Source organism: Onychostruthus taczanowskii, unplaced genomic scaffold (assembly GCF_017590055.1).
Source record: "Onychostruthus taczanowskii isolate IOZ18803 unplaced genomic scaffold, ASM1759005v1 scaffold30, whole genome shotgun sequence".
NCBI lineage: Eukaryota > Metazoa > Chordata > Aves > Passeriformes > Passeridae > Onychostruthus > Onychostruthus taczanowskii.
This window is the reverse complement of record NW_024500350.1, coordinates 1,950,148-1,964,978: the sequence shown is the minus strand read 5'-3', so window position 1 is coordinate 1,964,978 and position 14,831 is coordinate 1,950,148. Positions and strand designations below refer to the sequence as shown.

General features: G+C 46.9%; 2 protein-coding genes across 12 annotated transcripts in view; one reads left to right on the top strand and one right to left on the bottom strand.

Moving 5' to 3' along the window:
* Window positions 1-8,753, bottom strand: part of RECQL5 (RecQ like helicase 5) — a 37,964-nt gene extending 29,211 nt beyond the window's left edge. For 5 of the 9 annotated variants that reach the window (XM_041409098.1, XM_041409099.1, XM_041409102.1 and 2 more), the window contains exons 1-8: window positions 8,546-8,753; window positions 8,006-8,136; window positions 6,709-6,830; window positions 4,472-4,990; window positions 3,810-3,915; window positions 3,240-3,351; window positions 954-1,116; window positions 532-614 (exon numbers count right to left, since the gene is read on the bottom strand). In XM_041409098.1, the coding sequence (XP_041265032.1) occupies window positions 532-614; window positions 954-1,116; window positions 3,240-3,351; window positions 3,810-3,915; window positions 4,472-4,990; window positions 6,709-6,830; window positions 8,006-8,136; window positions 8,546-8,640 (1,331 nt within the window). In that variant the 5' untranslated portion in view covers window positions 8,641-8,753. Of the gene's footprint in view, window positions 1-531; window positions 615-953; window positions 1,117-3,239; window positions 3,352-3,809; window positions 3,916-4,471; window positions 4,991-6,241; window positions 6,279-6,708; window positions 6,831-8,005; window positions 8,137-8,522 lie in introns of those variants that run through there. The other 4 variants (XM_041409101.1, XM_041409100.1, XM_041409103.1 and 1 more) reach the window with 4 other exon arrangements.
* Window positions 8,754-8,838: 85 nt separating this feature from the next.
* LOC121338278 (SAP30 binding protein) overlaps window positions 8,839-14,831 on the top strand; it is a 29,328-nt gene continuing 23,335 nt past the window's right edge. For 2 of the 3 annotated variants that reach the window (XR_005953012.1, XM_041409108.1), the window contains exons 1-3: window positions 8,839-8,970; window positions 9,131-9,240; window positions 12,122-12,169. Coding sequence is in view for 2 of the 3 variants with exons in the window: in XM_041409108.1 (XP_041265042.1) it covers window positions 8,856-8,970; window positions 9,131-9,240; window positions 12,122-12,169 (273 nt within the window). In the remaining variant the exon portion in view is untranslated. The remainder of the gene's footprint in view (window positions 8,971-9,130; window positions 9,241-12,121; window positions 12,170-14,831) is intronic. The other variant, XM_041409109.1, reaches the window with a different exon arrangement.

Genomic DNA, 14,831 nt, shown 5'->3' with positions numbered 1-14,831 from the left:
CATAGAACAGCAATTAGTACAATTACAGCATACAAGGCATGAACTAAACCTGAACAAAGCATGTTGTGGTTGCTAGTCTGCATTTAGATTGGGCACATCCATAATTTGAGCCTGTTTTTGAAACATTCTAAGCACCATCACGTCCTTCTAAGGTCAGTGAGGATCACAGATACTTTGCAGAGTAAAGATGCTGAGATTTACAGAAACATTAAATCTAAATGCTTCCATCCCTTGGCTCTCTTCCCCATTAGGAGAGGAGTGATGTACTGAAGGAGGAGAGTCAAAACAAAAGCAAATGCACAAAGTCAACCCGTGATGAAAGATGGAATATTGTAAAATGTACCACCAGAGAAGTTAAACATCCCCCTGACTTGGTCAGACTCCAAGACCAACATCTCAGTTAACTCAGAGGTGGGAGTGATAAGAGATTTCTCAGGGACACATGCAGGATCTCAGCCATAACAGTTTCTTGGGAGAACAGGGCATGTTTTCCCCAGCATTTACAGTGGTATGTGAAAGAAATGCACTCACCCCAGCTCCTCACAGAAGTTCACAATGGCATCAAAAGCTGTCATCACAGCTTTGTCAGACTCTTTTAAGGTGCCTTTTTTTTCCTGAAAGTAGATGGGACAAGGAACTGTAATCTTCAATTTAAATTTACACAGATAGAGTAACTCTAGCAATGATCAAATCTAACCCTTCTGAGCTACATGGCAAACAGCTACAGACACCTCCTTGTCTCTGCTCTTTTTCTCTCTACTAGAGCTGGCTCTGGCAGCCTTTTCCTTCCCTGCTTCCCTTCCTTCTGCTGTCCCTTGAAATGGGGCTCCACACAGCTCTAGACTCAGAACATTTCATCTCATCTTTTGATATTCAGAGGTTACTGCAGGCACACCAGACCAGAGCCAAGGCAGTGTGATCCAGGCAGGTGGGTACTGTTCTGCAGCTCTCACCTGGATGTTAGAGAGCTCCTTCTTGATCAGGAAGCTGACTTGATCCCTGTCATTCCTTGAGTAATAGAGGCGGCAGCAGGATGGTTTTCCATCTCTCCCAGCTCTGCCAGACTCCTGGTAATATCCAGCCATTGACTTGGCAATATTCCAGTGGACAACAAATCTGCATGTGGTAAAACAAACAGGGAACATGAGGCTGCAGGTTTCTCAGAGCACTGCACACACCAGTGTGGTGTCTGTGGGCATCAACAACAGCAAAAAACAGGGCAGCAAAACTTAAAGGACAATGGAACACAGCAAGAGAATTTGCACACTGAAGTTTTAGTCCTCTTAACACACAAGACACAGAAAGCAGCAGAGCTGTAAGAAAACAAATGCACCTGGGCAGCATGAGCAGTATGCCACTCCACATGGATAGAAAAGAATGAGCACATGAGTATCCTAAACATGCATACAACTGTGCAGCTAGGAAGACTGAGAATAAGAACATTGAATTAAGTAGTTTGGGAGATTTTACCATAAAATACAGCATTAATAAAAAAGTTGTATTTGTTTTGTGGGACATAACTGCACCACTATGAAACACATTCTTAAATTTTTTTTTTAAAGACATTTAGCCAAAATCTCCATGGGAAATTCCACCTCACCGTGCTTCTCAGATGAAGGCAACTTTCCTAACCAGCAAATATGATTATAGAATCATTACTAAATTTTATGTAATCTCTGCAGGAAGGTTTTCAACACAGCACTGCAAGACTGCTTTAAACCTGCTTGTACCTGACTATTCAGCAATTCAGCTTATACCTGTTTTGAGAGGGTTGCACAGTAATGCTGCCAATGTTTTCAAATCTGCCTCAAAGCCAGCATGACCCAAGGGCAGGTATGATGCATATGGGTGTAGCTAAAGATTAAATGACAAAAGCAAGCAAATGTGTTTCTTCAAACACAAACAGCCCAGGAACAGGCCAAGCAGGAAGCATCAGAGCCCTGCACATTTAAACCCCATCAGGAAGTTTGCTGAAGAACTGATAAATAATTTTAAGCAGAACTGAATTAACAGTGAAGAGAGAGGAGCAGATTCCATCAGAATGAAAAGGGACAGCACCTCTATTTTCCCTTTTGTCCAGAAAAGTCACCTCCAGAAGTTGTCAGACCTGATCTTATTTGATAACATATGCATGAATCTGCCAGCAAGAGCAAAGGCTAAGCAGCAATGCCTTGTTAACTAGGCTTGGGTATAATGTTCTTTATTTTTCAAAATGCCTGTAAAGAGTAATTTCAACTCCATTCCTTCTAAACTAACCAGATTACAAGCATATCTCAGCTATAATTCACTTTCAGTCAGCACTGTGCATTTCAGTTACTCTCTGCCTTTTTTAATGACTACTGGATAGGGCAGAGTTCTTCAGCAGGTCATTAATTCATGTCCTAGGAGACTCCTCACTTCTCTGTTTGGAAAGATGCATCAAGGAAGAAAACTGTTTCCTGGCAGCACAGTGACACAGGCAGAGGGATGGCACAGCTGTGAACTGATGGGATTGGCTCAGTGATATCCTGCCTTTCTCTCACAGTATTCAGAGCAGCTTCTGTATGTGGATTTTAGAGATCAGGTCTGTTGTGGGTGTTGTCTGAGCTGCACCTGAATTATCCCTCTAGTAAGTGATCACAATAACTCAGCACAGCCATATTGTAGGGCAGGAATTCTAACCCAGAGCCCTTATGGGGATGGCAATCTCAGAGGAGCAGCAATGGCAAACCATGTGCAAAGTTTCTGTCCTTGGACTGGAGCTGTATTTTTATATGGTTATTGCCATTTATGAAGGGCTATTTTTTCCCTGTTGCACTGCAGAGATCTCCAAGAAAAGCTGGCTCTGACTATTTTAATAGAGGGTGGGTGAATTATTTTAGGTGCAGATTTTCTTTCCACTGCTTTTAGACAGCAACTATTGCACTAAGACAAGTGAAAGAGACAGCTGTGATTGCACTGAGATGGCTCTTTCTGAAACCTTGGAGGGTGTGGCAGAAAAGCATTCCTCCCATTTTCTTGATTTTAAGGATGACTGGCAAAGAGGAGCTCTGCTGCCTTGTATTTAATGTTTTTACAAAGCCCTCCCAGGTTTGGTTTTGCTGCTTTCAAGATAAAAAACTTCCAGCATTGGTTTTGTTGGTTTGAGCAAGTGTTCATCAGGCAGTTGAGTCAGGTGGATTAGGTAACAGAGCCTGAGACTTTTCCTTCCCCCTGCTCAGGTTTCAGTCTCTGATGGTGCTCAACACTCAGCCTCGCACCTGACATTTCCTTTGTCTACTCCCATTCCAAAACTGATGGTTGCAACAATGACAGGGATCTTCTCCTCCATCCATTCATTCTGGACAGAAGTCCTATCAGCTGCCTTGAGTCCTGGGAAGGAAAAGAGAAGAAACAAAACAAAACCCCCAAAAAACAAGAAGGAAAGAAAATCCTCTTGTTTCTTTCTCATCCATTCCCCCATTGCAGGCAAACTCCCTCACTAAAACTGTCTGATGTACACACTCCTCTCTTCCCAGTCTTTCAACTGGCCTGGGGCCAAGCAGAAGTCAGCAGCAGCTGTTTTTATTCCAGAGGAAAAAATCTAGCTCCCCACCCAGGATAAAAGGAGCTGTTATATTCAGGCCACGAAAGATCCAACAAAACCAACAGTTCTGGAGACAAGGGAATGCCATTGTGGTGAAGGGCCTGCACTTACCTCACAGACCTGATGTGTGAGCAACACAGAGTGCAGAGTGCAGAGCATGCCTAGAAAGCTCTTTTCTAGGTAGCCCCAACCCAGATGGCAGAGTTCAGTTCTCCCAGCTAGTGAGAGATGCAGACTCCAGTACCTGCATGGTAGGCCTTGGCTTTCAGCCCTCGATAGCTCAGCTCAATGGCCAGCTGGTCACACACATCCCTCATCCTGCAGTACACGATGCCACAGCCGGAGTACACCTGGGAGCCAGGAGACAAAGGCCAGGACACTGCCTGAAGTCAAACAACAAAGCTGCAAATACAGCTCCTCATCCTCTCCTAGTAGATACAATGCAAGAAGCATCTCACAAACACACCCAGGTGTAGAGGTTATAGCTGAGCTGCAGGGAGTTATTTTGAGAATTAGAGTTAGAGCAGGAAATTCAACACTTCAGATGCTTCTGCTCACCCTCACAACACTAAAAGAACAGAACACACACAATGGTCACAGAAGATGCAACAAACCAAGTGGAAATGCTTGTTCTGTATTTCTAATCAAATTTCTTTTAGACTGAATCCCTTCTGAGGATACCTCTGACAGGACCACAGCCTTCACATTCTACCTGTTTTAGAGGAACTAAAAAACATATGTGTGCACTTTTAGAGGACTTACAAAATACACACAAGCACTCTCCTTCCTGGGACCTCCTCATCTCCTGCCAAAGACCTGTCAGGGCCCCACCAACCCCTGGAAGGTCAGGGACCATTAAGGCAGATTTTGTCCAGTTTAGTTTTCTTCCCTAAAGGTAAAACCTACCCCAGCGGCGCCCTTCACTTCAAGCGCCTTCAGACAGAAATCCTTCAAGTCGGCGTACGGATCAGTAAGGAGCTCTTTGAACTGCACGTCATAGAACAAGTTAGATCTGAAACAAGGAGTCTTAAAGGTGGCAAGTGGCTGCTTGAGCTTGAGCGCTGCCACCACGTCCTCCTGGACCTGCTTGGTGGCAGTGGCAGTCAGGGCAACGCAGGGGGTGCGGGGGACGCGGCTGCGCAGGGCGCCCAGGCGCAGGTAGTCGGGGCGGAAGTCGTGTCCCCACTGGGAAACACAGTGAGCTTCATCAACGACCAGGTAGGACAGCAGGTGTCTGGACACCAGGGAGTTCAGTGTTGGCTGGAAGGAAGAGGCAGCTGCCATCTCTGGGGTGATGTACAGGAGCTTTACTTGAGGCTTGTCGCTTGCCAAGTCAGCCAGGATGGTTTTCTTCTCCTGGGCAGAGAGCTTGGAGTTCAGAGAGCAGGCTTTGATCTTCAGAGCCAGCAGGTGATCCACTTGATCCTAGAGTAAATACAGAATAGAAATTAAAATGAAATGAGAATAAAGAAAGTCACCAGCACCAAGAAAGCTTAGTAGGGAGACCCAGGTGAGGCCCCAGCTTCCACCTCCAGGATCAAATCCCAGGACAATGCACACCTACAGCCCTGTTATTTACAATTTCAATTCTAGATGCCTTTTCCTTCACCTGTGAGCTCCATCCAGCTCTTACATTCAACTGCATTTTGGTGCATCCATTCACTTTAAGACAGTCTTTTTGCTGCTAGGGAATACCAGCAGGGATCTGTGCAGAGCAACTCATCACAGGCTCAGTGACCCGAACACATCTCAGTATTTACAATACAGAGTTGTCACAGATGGAAAATGAACATTCCCACCCTGCAAGAACAGGGAGCAGCTCACTCCCAAATAACTGAAGGATGTCCTAACACAACTGAGACAGGACAAAGTGCAAGGATCATGCAAATCACCACTGCAGCAGAACCAGAAGCATGGATGAGAGTTGTGTCATGAAAACCAAGAAGAAAACATGGCATCACATCCAGATGAACACTGGCCATACAAATGCACTTCCCTGTCCTCTGCTCACTTGCACTTGACTAGCACCTGACATTTCAGGATATGAAGAGTCCTGAAAAACAGGTATCTCATTATTTTACTCAATATCTGGCTTCAGTAACTGATTTAATGTCTGTTTCTGCTTGCTGTTCACAGTCACCCCTCAGCCTTCCCTGTAATGAACTGCACAGGCTGAACTCTTGAAGTTTGGCTACACTGAAATACATCATGATCATTCCAGGCACAGCAATCCCTTCTCAGGGCTGGATGAGCAGACTCTGGGGGTTTACTTCAGCTCTTTCCTCTAAGACTCATCAAGCCCATCTTAACCTATTTGTAACTCTCTTACCAAGGAGATCTTAAACTCCATTTCACTAATATTGGCCATGCTGGCGTTTCATCAGTAATCCTCACACTTGGAACAAATTCACTCTTTATAGTATCTTTCTGAGAAGTATCACCAAGCCTGCTATTGTTTTTAACAGTGAGACTATTGTTTACAGTGAGACTGTAAAGGAGTTAAAATAATTCCACAAATAACAAATCCCAAACCAGCAGCCTGCAGCAGCAGATGTCACACAGTGCTAATGGCCTGCACAAGTCTAAGCAATGCTACAGCTGCTCTTACAGGAAATTGTTTTTCCCAACAGGTGATGAAACAGTAGAAAAGGCAAAACAGAGGAAAAAAAGTCTCACAGATGAAAGTGCTCATGGAGCAGCTCTACCAAACCAGCTTTTTCCCATCACAGATTGACTGCAACGAAAAGACATTTTGATGCAGAATGAATTGTGCCTTCAAAGGCAATTTCATCACTCCTGGAGTTATTACTTTATAGGTAAAGTGGCAGATCCATCTTTTGGTGCATTTGAGCTCTGCTTTGCTGCTAATGTCTGGAGAAAATGGAGAAAGGCTCAGTTATAAAAACCACCAGGTTATTATTAAAGGCAAAACCATCCTTTTAAAGAAATGCAAAATATCACACCAGAGATACTCTGCTGTCCTCACCTATCCCAGGGTAAGGAAAGCACACTGAGACATCAAGAGAATCCAGAGGCAGGTCATCAGCAGAGACTTGTGGGCAGAAAGACAAGAGGGCAGCTGCTGTGCCTCCAGAGCCTCCCCTTCCCTGGCTGCTGTTCCCCAGCTAACAGGAGACAGTTACCTGAATCAGTGCAATCAGAGGTGAAATGACAATGGTGATGCCCACTGCCAGAACTGCAGGAAGCTGGTAGCACAAGGATTTCCCTGCCCCTGTGGGCATGCACACAAAGACATCCTTCTCTCCTGCAAAAACAACAGAAGAAAGCTCAAGGCCTCTGAGTGGTGTTGAATTCCTGGGGCTCAGGCAGGGGGAGTGGGCAGAAACAGCACCTGTGTGCATGTACCAGGTGGCACAGCAACAAAACCCTTCAGTTTGGGTTCTAAAAGCACAGCAATACTTTGCATGCCAGCAGTGGTTTCCTTCAAAGGACCTCAGATTGCTTTGTAAACATTTAGAGGCAGCTGTACAAAACTACCAGAAGATACACAGAAACCCAGATAAAGAGAAGTTATTCATGCTGAATCTCCTCCAGAAAAGCTGCTTTCACTCATTTTACAGACCTCCACTTACCACATTACCAGCCCCATAACAGAACTTCACCACATCCTCTTAAAGCTTATCCCAGAAAGGCCCCTCACATGAAACAGGAGTTGGAAAATCTCAACCACACTGATAACATCCTGCAGAGTGACTGCTCCTGCACTAACCAAGACCCACCTGAAGCCAGGAAGGTGCCAGTGACACCAGGTTAACAGGCAGAGACACCTTGCACACAGAATCCCACTTCTGACAGGTCTGTTGTCAACAGTGAGTGGTGACAGATGGAAACTGAACTGGGCACTGTTGTGATTCACACTGAGAGAGCTGCTGGGGGAGCTGGCAGCTTGTTTGTGTGAGCTGCCCGTCCACCCCCAGCTGGCTGTTGGGGCGTGTGTCAACATCAGCACAAGAATGTTTCTGATAAGGGCCCCGTGATTCTGAGGATCTCAGCTATGCCAAGAAATCAAGCTCTCTACTGCTATTGTCCTTAACACAAGGCCAGCTTTACTCTGAAAAAGCCCGAATGTTAACAGCTCTGATGTCATCTGACCACAAACACACTGGCAGGTATGAGGAGACAACTAGAAAAGACACCAACAATGCTGCACTTTCCCCATTTCCCATTTCCACGGCTGATGCAACGGCGGCGTTACAAAACAAACGAGAGGAAAAGATGCAGAGCTCGTGTGCAGCACGTGCTCCTGGGCCACCAGAACCACCTCAGAGCAGAGGAGGGCGTGGAGGGCTGGGCGCTGCTGCTCAGTCCGGGTGAGGTCTGCTCACAGCAGGCACAAGAGCCACTCGTGCAGTGTCACCCCCGCGGGGATGGACGCGGACACCCGGCCGTGCTCCACGCGTCTCCCGTGCCCAGCCTCACCTCTCGCCACAGCCATGGTCGCACTTTCCTGCAGGGAAGTCTTGAAGGACTCGAACCCGAAGACCTTCTGCAGTGTTTTGCGGACCCTGCCCTCCAGGCCCGGGGGAGCCTTCCCGCTCATCATAAGGATGCTGCGAACGGCGACAGGAACCTGAGCAAGCCCCGGACGCTGCCACCCTGCTCTGCCCGAGGCCTGCCCCCACCCCCGGCCACCTGCACGGCCTCCCCCGGGGCTTCCCTGCCACACTCCCCCTTTTGTCGGGTCCCTCAGGGATACTTATCCAGACCCTCTCACTGGAGAGGGCCGCACTGTGTTTACTCTGGGTCAGCCCCTCCCCATGGGGCACAGCACAGGGGGCTCATACCGGGGCCGGGGGGGGTCAGTGCCCGCCAAACCCGCCCGCACCCGCCATGGAGGGGGTGTGAGGGCAGGCGGCTCCTTCTCACCCACCCCCCTTCCTTCCTCCCTCCCTCCCTCGGGCCCTGTGTCCCTGCACCCCCACATGCCCGCTCCCACCTCCGCCCTGTCCCGGCCCCCACCCTCCGCGCTCGCTCCGGACCCGGCAGGTGCTGTCGCGGCGCCACAAAATGACGTCAAAAGCTTCACTTAAAGGGCCAGCTCGCGCAATTTTCATTCCCTCTCCTCCCCCGAGACGCTGCGCTCCGCTTGGCTGAGGGTTTTGCCCTCCGGCCGTGAGTTCCCCGAGCAGCTTCTGCCCCGGCCGTGAGGGCGAGACTCCCCCGCTGCGCCGGGAGCCCGCTGAGGGCGGAAGAAGGGCAGCGTTGCCATGGTGACAGCGCCGTGTCGTCATCGCCGCGCGCCGGAAGTGCGCCGCGGCCGAGGCGGAAGATGGCGGCGGCGAAGCGCAGCGTTCTCTCCTCGCTGGCGGTTTACGCTGAGGACTCGGACCCGGAGTCGGACAGCGAGGCCGGCACGGCGGGGAGCGACGGGGGAGCGCCCACGGGTGAGGGCGGGCAGGGAGCCGGGACAGGCGGCGGGCTGGAGCGCCGCGGTTCCCCCGCGCGGCCCGCGCCGGCCTGGCGCTTTCCCCTGTGTGAAGGGAAAGCCCCGCACGCTGCCACCTCCCCTTTCCCTCACCGTTTTCCTTTTCTCTTTCTCCTTAGGAGAGAAAGGAGGTCTGGTATCAGTTGGGTACGGAGAGGATGACTTTACCCGCCTGGATGGGGACGAGGAAGGCTACGAAGAGGAGGACGATGAGAACAGCAGGCAGTCAGTAAGTACCTCCCTGCGCCGGGAGCTTGTCTTGACCTCTTACCCAGGCTGTAGAGACTTTTCTCTTTCAAATAAAAACCCCAAATAGCAACCCGTGGTGGAACCCGGAATATCTGACTCCTGGTGTGGGTTTCAGCACTTTCCACCTCCTCCTTTCCACTTTGTTTTCAAGCAGAAAGCATTTGCCCTGAAACCCATCAGCTGCTTGGCACAGCTCGTGTTGCTCGTTACTGTGTTGGTGTCGTTGGACTCTTTTATGGGACAAAGGCTGTTACAGCCACTCCAAATAAAAGATATTCTTTAAACATAGTTGACCCATAAGAACCTTGTAAGAGGACCACACTGGTGGTGGATTAAAAAGAATAAACTTCTGTGCTGTCTTAAATTATTCTTTTGTGTGTAGCTCAATGCACTCCCTGCATCAAGTCACCTTGATGTAGCAGTGTCCTGTCTACATGTGGGTGGCTTTTGTGTGTCACAGGAGCATGGCACGTGTCTGATATCACCTGAATTCTGAGATCCCAACAGTGTGGGGGGACAGGGCACGGAGCTCACAGTCTGTGAGGGCAGCTGCATCACACAGAAGGATGTGTAGTTCTGCCCTGGGTCTGAGGGAGTGGAACAATAAGTTTGGAGAGGAAAAGGGAAAGTTCTCATCTCCTTTCTTTATTGTCACCCTTTTTCTGATCTTCTCCCTGTTCCAGTTCTTTCTTCTACCACATAGCCAAAAACCCAGGGCTACTTCCATAACTTTTCCTCACTGAAATCTGCTCTGTAGGTGTTGGATCAGTCTCTCAGGAGACACTTTTTTCTGCCATTTGTCTGCCCAAGAAGCAGCCAAGAAATTCCTCAGTCTCTTGTTCCTGTTTTAAGTTCTGTTCTGTTGCCCCTGGTGTCTCCCTTAGCAAAGCAATGAACCTTTTTACTGCTCCAGTGATTCTTCTTTGTATATCCAGCACTTCTAGACTCTGCTTCTGTGAGGTCTGTCTGGTGCAAAGGAAGCCCTGTGAGTGATGCAGGTGCTTGCCAAGGTCAGCTGTGTTTAGTTGGTATTGTAAAGGGCTTGTAGATGGAGTGGCTTTATTGCATGCACAGCTTTTGGTGCAGGCTGCAGCTCTCCATCTTCAGCTGCTGTTCAGGAAAGGGCAATCACTCAGTCACTGCTCTCAGCCAGTGGATCTTGCTTAGGTTTGTGGTTACAGTGCACAAGTTACTTCCCTTTTTTTTTCCCATTAAATATTCTCTGAGCAGACTTGAAAACTTCCTTGGCATTGCTTGTGCTGTTAGCTCGTGGGGGTTATGAGTTGTTTTCTAAAAACAGGGTGAGGTGCACTCAGGCTCTCCTGTGCTTTGCTCTGTACAGCTCAGTGAGTGTTTTAACTACTTTCACAGTGACTGAAAAGCCTCTGTTTTTATTCAAATCCACTTCTCAGTAATGCTGCTTTGTTTGTTAATGTTCTTACTCCCTGCTAGATCAGCAGTTTTGGAGAGCTGTTTCAGTTACTGTCTGCAACATGGATAATTCAACCCATTATTGCTTTGATGAAAATCACTTTTATCTATATAATAGAGACTGTAGAGGGGAGAGCAGTCTCATTTGTGGTAAACACCAAGTTAGTTGGTTCTTTGCTAATTGCAAACTCACTGTAATTAACCTTTGACAGTCTGGACTTATTGTCATGTGTGCATCTTTGAGAAAGGGAAGCTGGAGAGTAGCTGAGGTGAAGGAGCTTGTGTCTCTAATCTGTAAGAGAGGCATCTGAATTCAGTCAGTTAAAACTTCCTGCCATTATTGTGTGGTCAGCTCTAGCCTTGTCAGAACTGGCTCATGTGCCAATGCTTTGAGGTGGGCAGTTCCTTGTAAACTCTTCCTTTCAGTTGCACCTCTCATTTCACTTTTTCTTTTGTTGCCCCTTTTGAAGCTGAAACACCAAGTTCTTGTCTTGGGGCCAACATTGAAATTTGTGGGAAAGTTTGGAAGAAAAAACATTTTGCTGAGTTATGTGAGCATGAAAAACACTTTTTGCTCCTCAGACTTGTTTTGAACCCAGAGTATGTGTTTATGTCTAGAAATAGGGGTACTGGGAGGATGCCCAGTGAGGGGACAGCAGGTTTACTGCCACTGGGGACCAGCCTGGAGCTTCCTGCTCACCTGGTGTGGATTTTCACACAATGCTGTGTTCAGTATTTTAAGCTCTCACAGGGCAGAAGTTCCCCCAGTTCTTTGGTTTATTTCTGGTTCGTAAAAGAAATGTTTAAAAAATGGAGACTGTCACCTGAAATTTGTCAGTGTTCCCTTCTGTGGAGGTTCACAGCATCTGCAAGCAAGGCACAAGAGCTCTGCACCAGCAAGGAGGTTGTGTCTGCTGGATCCCTGGATCCCTGGAACTTGCTGCTAGGCCAGACCCTCTCCAAGCCTGCATGTTTGGTTTGGTGGCAGGCCAGCTGTGTGTCCTGTGTGTGTTGCTGATGCTTGGGACTATCACAGGTCTTGCAAATGCTGCTTTTTCTGTGGGTACTGCTGAACAGAGGCTCGTCAGTCACCATCTGCCAGCTGGAGGGGACAGAATTAGCAAAGGACAAATGCTTTTTTCCCCCAGTTCTGCTGCTTCTTGTTGTCTAATTCTGAGCATTCCAGAGCTGCATGAGTTTTCTAGGGAAAACTGCTGCTGAGTGATGCTTTTGCCTACAAAAACCCCCAAAACCAAACAAACACTTCTTCCCCTGACTGTAGGACTTGTTTTCTGGTTATGAGTGGGTGGGGCAAAACTACTCTCCATGGTCTTGGACTGCTGCTGGGCTGCTGAATGCCCTTTGCTGTAAGTTCAGTTACTTGCCAGGCCTGCTCTTTAAGCTTAATCCTGTAAATTCTTGTCTTGTAGGAAGATGACGATTCAGAGACTGAAAAACCTGAGGCTGGTGACCTAAAGGTATTTGAAAGTGTGGTCTGGTGGTGGTGGGGAAGCTCAGTACGAGAGGAGTAAGTTTTAACAGCATGGCTTGGTGTTCATTTGTGATCTGTAGTTAGTTCCACACCTTTTGTAGCTTTAACCTGTGTTTCTGGCTTTAGTTCTGGCTCCTGCCAAAGGCAGTTAACAGATCACAGGCTGAGTCACAGTGAAGGTTGGCCTTCATGAGTTTGGTCATGTTGTGCATTAGATCTGAAGTTTGCTGACAGCATCTCACCTGTTTTGCAGTGATGTGGCAGGTGCAGCATCCAGTACAGAATTCTGTATGACCAGTGTTAGTTGGAATAATTTCTTCATGTAGAACTTAATGAATAAATGATCCTGTGCTCTTACAGGCCATGGAAGGTGTCAGAATCAATTCAGTTCTCTCCAGCTCTGTCATTCTGAATGAAGCAGTTTTGTAAAGGTCATAGATAAATTTAAAAAGTGAACTAAGATCCCCAGATAATAGCTATTATCATAAATACTTGAAATCATCTTTATCTTGGGAGTTCACCTTGTTTCTGCTGCACAGCAGGTGTTTGACAGCACACAGGACATGGATCAGGCTGAAAGCTGGAGGACAGAAGACCAAATCCATTTGAAGCTATAGACAACTGTGTTTAAATTTTTTGTGTTAGTTCAGTAGAAGCAATCCTGTTCATCAGGGATGCTGAGTGACAAACAATTGCAAGTGCATTCATTTTATCCAGCAGCTTCCTCAAGGATGCAGGCAGTCCCTAAACTCTGCTACAAAAACCAGAGGACTGTGCTGCAAAGCAGAATTTTGTAGAGAATTTGATTTGCCACAGGGCTTTGATAGGCTAGGATGAAGGCAAATAGATGTGTTTAGCTGTTCTATTTGAATTAGTTTTATAGCAGCACCTTCTTCCAGGCCCCACAATATTTTTATGGCTTTACAGTGATACACAGCTGGAAATCTTGGCAGCTGTACTGCAGCTGGTAAAGTCTCAGTGTGTTAAATGGCTCCCAGGCACTTGGAAATGGAATGCATTTTCTCCTTTCCTTGTTGCAAGAAATAATTTTTTTTTAAAGAAAGTAAAAGGGAATCTCTCACTCTTATCCTTTTTCTACTTCTACATTTTTGCCCTGGTAAATATGCTAGTGAGATATTTCTGTAAAAACTGCTGGATTCAAATATGTACTATGAAGTAAAAATATGGGATTTCCTTAGAAGATAAATTTGTTGTAAATCAAGTTTTTGAAGTTGTGTAGTAGGGCCCTGTTGGAAATGTGTGCATTTCTGCCTTCTGTGAAAGGGCTGTAGGACTTCAGGGCAGTGGAGAATAGGTCTGGCAGAGAGAAAAAACAGAATTAGACTGTGGCTGCTCTTACCTGAGTAATCATACATGACAGAAATCTCACCACTGAATTGTGTGGGTGCTGCTTTAACGTGTCACTGACATTTCATGTTGGCTTGTTTGAAAAGCCTCTTGCTTTCAGTGGGTTTTGTGTGCTGCTGTCCAGGTGCATTTTGTGCTTCTGAAGAAGAGCCACGCGTGGCCACAGAGCAGCATTTCAGCTTCAGTGAGGAAGCAAAGAAATAATGAATGTATTCAAAATAAAAAGCATTTTGTATCTTGGTAGACTGCAGTAGCAACTCTGCAAGAACTGAAAATGTGAAATAAAGGAAATAAATAAAATAATGGTAAAATGTAATTCCTGCCATCCCAGTGTGGCGTGAAAAGTGAGGATTTGAGAAGATTGGGAGGGAGGCAAAGCTAAACTGAGTCTGAAACTCAGCAGTTTCAGACTTCCATGTTATCCTTAATAGATGCCTTCAAACACAGGTGAAAAAGGGAATTGTGTCCATTGGCCTTTTGGTTTTTTTTGAGTATTAAGTGATAGCTGTGGAGCCAGCTGGCACTGGGCAGGCTGGGGCTGTGGAGGCAGCCCAGTGCCCTGCTGGGGTGTGGCTCTGGGGGCACTGGTGCAGCTGCACCAGCCATGCTGACTGGAAATTCACTTGGGATGGGGAGAGATGGAAATCCCTGCGGAATTAATTGTACTTGGAGCAGTTGCAAATGTTTCCTTTCTCCTTTTTCCACCAAGTGGCAGTGTTCTCCTCCATCCCCACTGCTTGGAGCTTGTAATGTCTGTGACAGCTAACAAGTGGTGCAGTTACTGTAAGTCCAAAGTACAGCAAAATAGGAGGCCTTTGATTATAACTTGCTAACACTTTTGGGTAATTTAGTTTTGTTTTGAACCTGCAGAGTGCTGTAGTTGTGCCTGTTCAGTTTCATGGAGACATAAGAGACCTGGGAACATGTTTAAATAGATTCCTCATGCTCTTTATATATGGCTAGGGGCTTTCCAAGGTCTGAATCTGACCATATGCAGAAAGTAAATAATTTAAAATGCATGAATGAGAAAAAAAAAATGCAATTCATCAGTCAATTATAGTCATTTCAAGCTCTGAGTATATATATATATATATGTTTGGTTGGGGTTTTTTTGGCTGGTGTTTTGCCTCTTTGTACATATTGGGAATGAACTACCTAGAGCTTATACCTTGAATAATGGAGCCAGGTTGTGTGGCTCCATTATGTTCCCTTGCTGCTCGTGCATCCTGTGATTTGGCCTCATTGTGCACTTGGATAGTGCCAGAACCAAAACCTTCAGA